This window comes from Argiope bruennichi, chromosome X1 (assembly GCF_947563725.1).
Source record: "Argiope bruennichi chromosome X1, qqArgBrue1.1, whole genome shotgun sequence".
In the NCBI taxonomy this organism is placed as follows: Eukaryota; Metazoa; Arthropoda; class Arachnida; order Araneae; family Araneidae; genus Argiope; species Argiope bruennichi.
In genome coordinates, this window is record NC_079162.1 from 69644432 (window position 1) to 69647263 (window position 2832).

Consider the following 2832-nt stretch of genomic DNA (forward strand, 5'->3'; position numbering starts at 1 on the left):
ATAATTAAACAAATTCATTAGGAGCTAACTAAGTACTATTTATTATGCTTGAATGAAACTTCTGTATAGCTTATTTTAAATATACATAATTTCTCAATCCTTTAAAAAAAATGTAACATGTATGCATTTTAATATCATACGATGATCATTATATTTCTTTAACGAGTAAAATATTGTATTAAAATTCTAAGTGCATTATATGAGGCCTCATACATCTGTATAAAGCCTTCCATAAAAGGATTTTAAAATATTCACCTTTACACGAAAAAAGATATTCAATAGATTGGCATATTTTACCTTCATTGGAATATGAAAGTTTTTGTATTGGATATATATGTTATTGAAAGAACTAATTCAAACCAATTCAGAAAAAAATATGCTGAAATTTTTTTTGAAGAAATATAACATGGCTATTTAAAATTACATTATATATATATATGTATTGCAAAATATTGAGTAAAATACAGAAAACGTGTTATTAGAAGTATGTCTTTTATTGAAATTTGGATATATTTTAAAGTGGTTAATATGAAATAAAGTAAAAGCAGATGGTATTAAAATATTTCAATGTAAATTCACACACAAACAATTCAAAAATTCACACATATATGGGTTGCTTGATCTTCATAATTTATATCGAAGGAATAGCAATTAAGAATTGCACAAATTGTCGTGACATTATAGTTTGAGAAAGACATTTGTTTGACTAATTATGCTGAAATTGCTATATAAATAGAAATCAATGTCTGAGTCTATGTAGTTGATTTTAAGAAGTAAAAAAAAAAAAAAAAAAAAAAAAAAAAAACCAATTTTATATTTTTAAAAAACAAATTTTCCTTTTCACTTTGAATATGTTCAATATATGAGTATTTTTCCCCCTACATATTCCATTTCAATGCAAAATAAATAAATAAACAAAAAAAGGGCAATGCTTATTACGACTTGTCATGTAACAATTAGGTAAAATTAGTATTTAATAAGAATGTCAATAATTAGTTGGGCTTAAGTATTATTGAAACAAAAGGGAACAAAAAGTAAAGAGATGAAAGTATTTAAAATTGAGGAAATATGAATATCTGCAGCAATAAAGTTCTGATAGTTAAATATGAACATGATAATCATTGTTAAAAATTATGACTCAATACTTGTAAAAACATGATACTGATAGAAAGCCTTCTTTGCATGTTCTGCACGAAAAATAAAAAATCACTAGAAAATAAAATCTTTGAAATATATTTTTAAAAAAATCATTTATCTAAATATGCTACTTATTTGGTGATACATACAAATATACTTTAAATCATAATCATCCCACATGTTGCTGAAGATTTGTAAGTTAATGTAAACGGAATAACATTATGTACATGATAAAAAGAACTATATTTTTATGTTTATTATCCCACATATATCAACAATTGCTCATAAATTCTTTCACACTTCTGTGTCTCAAACCACTTGTGAATTTTCAAAGATTAACCAGACAGAATCTGACACACGTTTGCGGTTCATTTCCAAAATGTAAACATACACAATCAATCACGTTTGCACGTTAGCCAATCACATGTACGATTGCATTGCTCATATACATGGATATACGTAGCGGCTTTCTTCCGCGAGCTGGGATTGGTCAAAAGAAAAGTGAATTTTGGTACACATTCTGGGGTACACATTTCCTCCAATCTTCCTCGTTCCAAGTTTCTAGGGGTCTATACCTCGAGATAAGATGTCAGCTGGATTTTGCTCTGAGGATACATGATGCCACTGTTTAGTACTTGTATTTTCTTGAATCGTCGCTACTATGCTTTGGACGAACTGTTTTAAATCTATTGGTTGTTTCTGGAGCCACGCAAGCACAGTAGTAGAATCCGACCAATAGTAGACACTAGTCTTTGTCGTTTTGATTGCTGCCATCACTTTTTTCATAAGTTTTGATAACAAGACTGCGGCGTTCAATTCTAGCCTGGGAATCGTCAAGCTTTTAATCGGTGCTACTCTGGATTTACTAGCAACTAATTTAATCATAGTATTTCCTTGTGCATCACTTGATTTGCAATACGCCACTGCTCCATACCAGCGTTCTGAAGCATCTGCAAATCCATGAAGCTCTACACTCGTTGGCTGGTCAAAGACTACTCGTTTTATAATCAGAATTTCATTTAGGCTTTGAGAGCAATTAAAAAACGTTGCCATTCTCGATATTCTGAGTCAGGCAGAACATCATTCCAATTAATGTTTATACGCCATAGTTCTTGCATGATCATTTTGGCTTTAGCTATGACCGGACCCAGAAGGCCAAGTGGGTCAAATATTAGGGCAATAGTTGACAATACTTCTCTTTTAGTATACAACTGTTTCGGCTTGACAGCTACTCGAAAAGCAAAACAATCTTCCTGAGAGTTCCATAAAACTCCCAATGTTTTTGTTCCCTCTTCTTTATCAAATTTATAACTATCTTCTGATGACCTTGATTCATTCCCAAAATTGGTATGCCACTTATGTAATTTCAGTGCTGCTGCCTGCATAACTTCAATAAGTTGACGCTGTAACTCCTTGGCACCCTCTAGCGTTGAAGAGCCACTAACTATGTCATCCATGTAAGTGTCATGCAGTAGAATTTCAAACGCCAAGAGAAATCTGGAATTTTCATCTATGGCCAATTGTTTAAGAGTTCTTATGGCAAGAAAGGGAGCGCAAGACGTCCCATAAGTTACAGTTTTCAACTTATACGTGGTAGGCTCAGCGTCAAAATTTGTTTTCCATAGAATTCTCAGAAGATCGCATTGATCTGATTCAATGAGTATTTGCCGATATATCTTTTCTATATCGGCGGGA

The 2832-nt window shown here is 31.5% G+C and overlaps 1 protein-coding gene across 1 annotated transcript; it reads right to left on the reverse strand.

The window, feature by feature from the left end:
• Positions 1–1698: 1698 nt before the first annotated feature.
• Positions 1699–2022, reverse strand: LOC129959270 (uncharacterized). The gene has a single exon (XM_056072093.1). The coding sequence runs from the start codon at positions 2020–2022 to the stop codon at positions 1699–1701; it is 324 nt and encodes a 107-aa protein (XP_055928068.1).
• Between the last annotated feature and the right edge of the window lie 810 nt (positions 2023–2832).

Coding starts and splice junctions, on each gene's coding strand:
- LOC129959270 (XM_056072093.1), bottom strand. CDS start 2,022: ATGATTAAATTAGTTGCTAGTAAATCCAGAGTAGCACCGATTAAAAGC.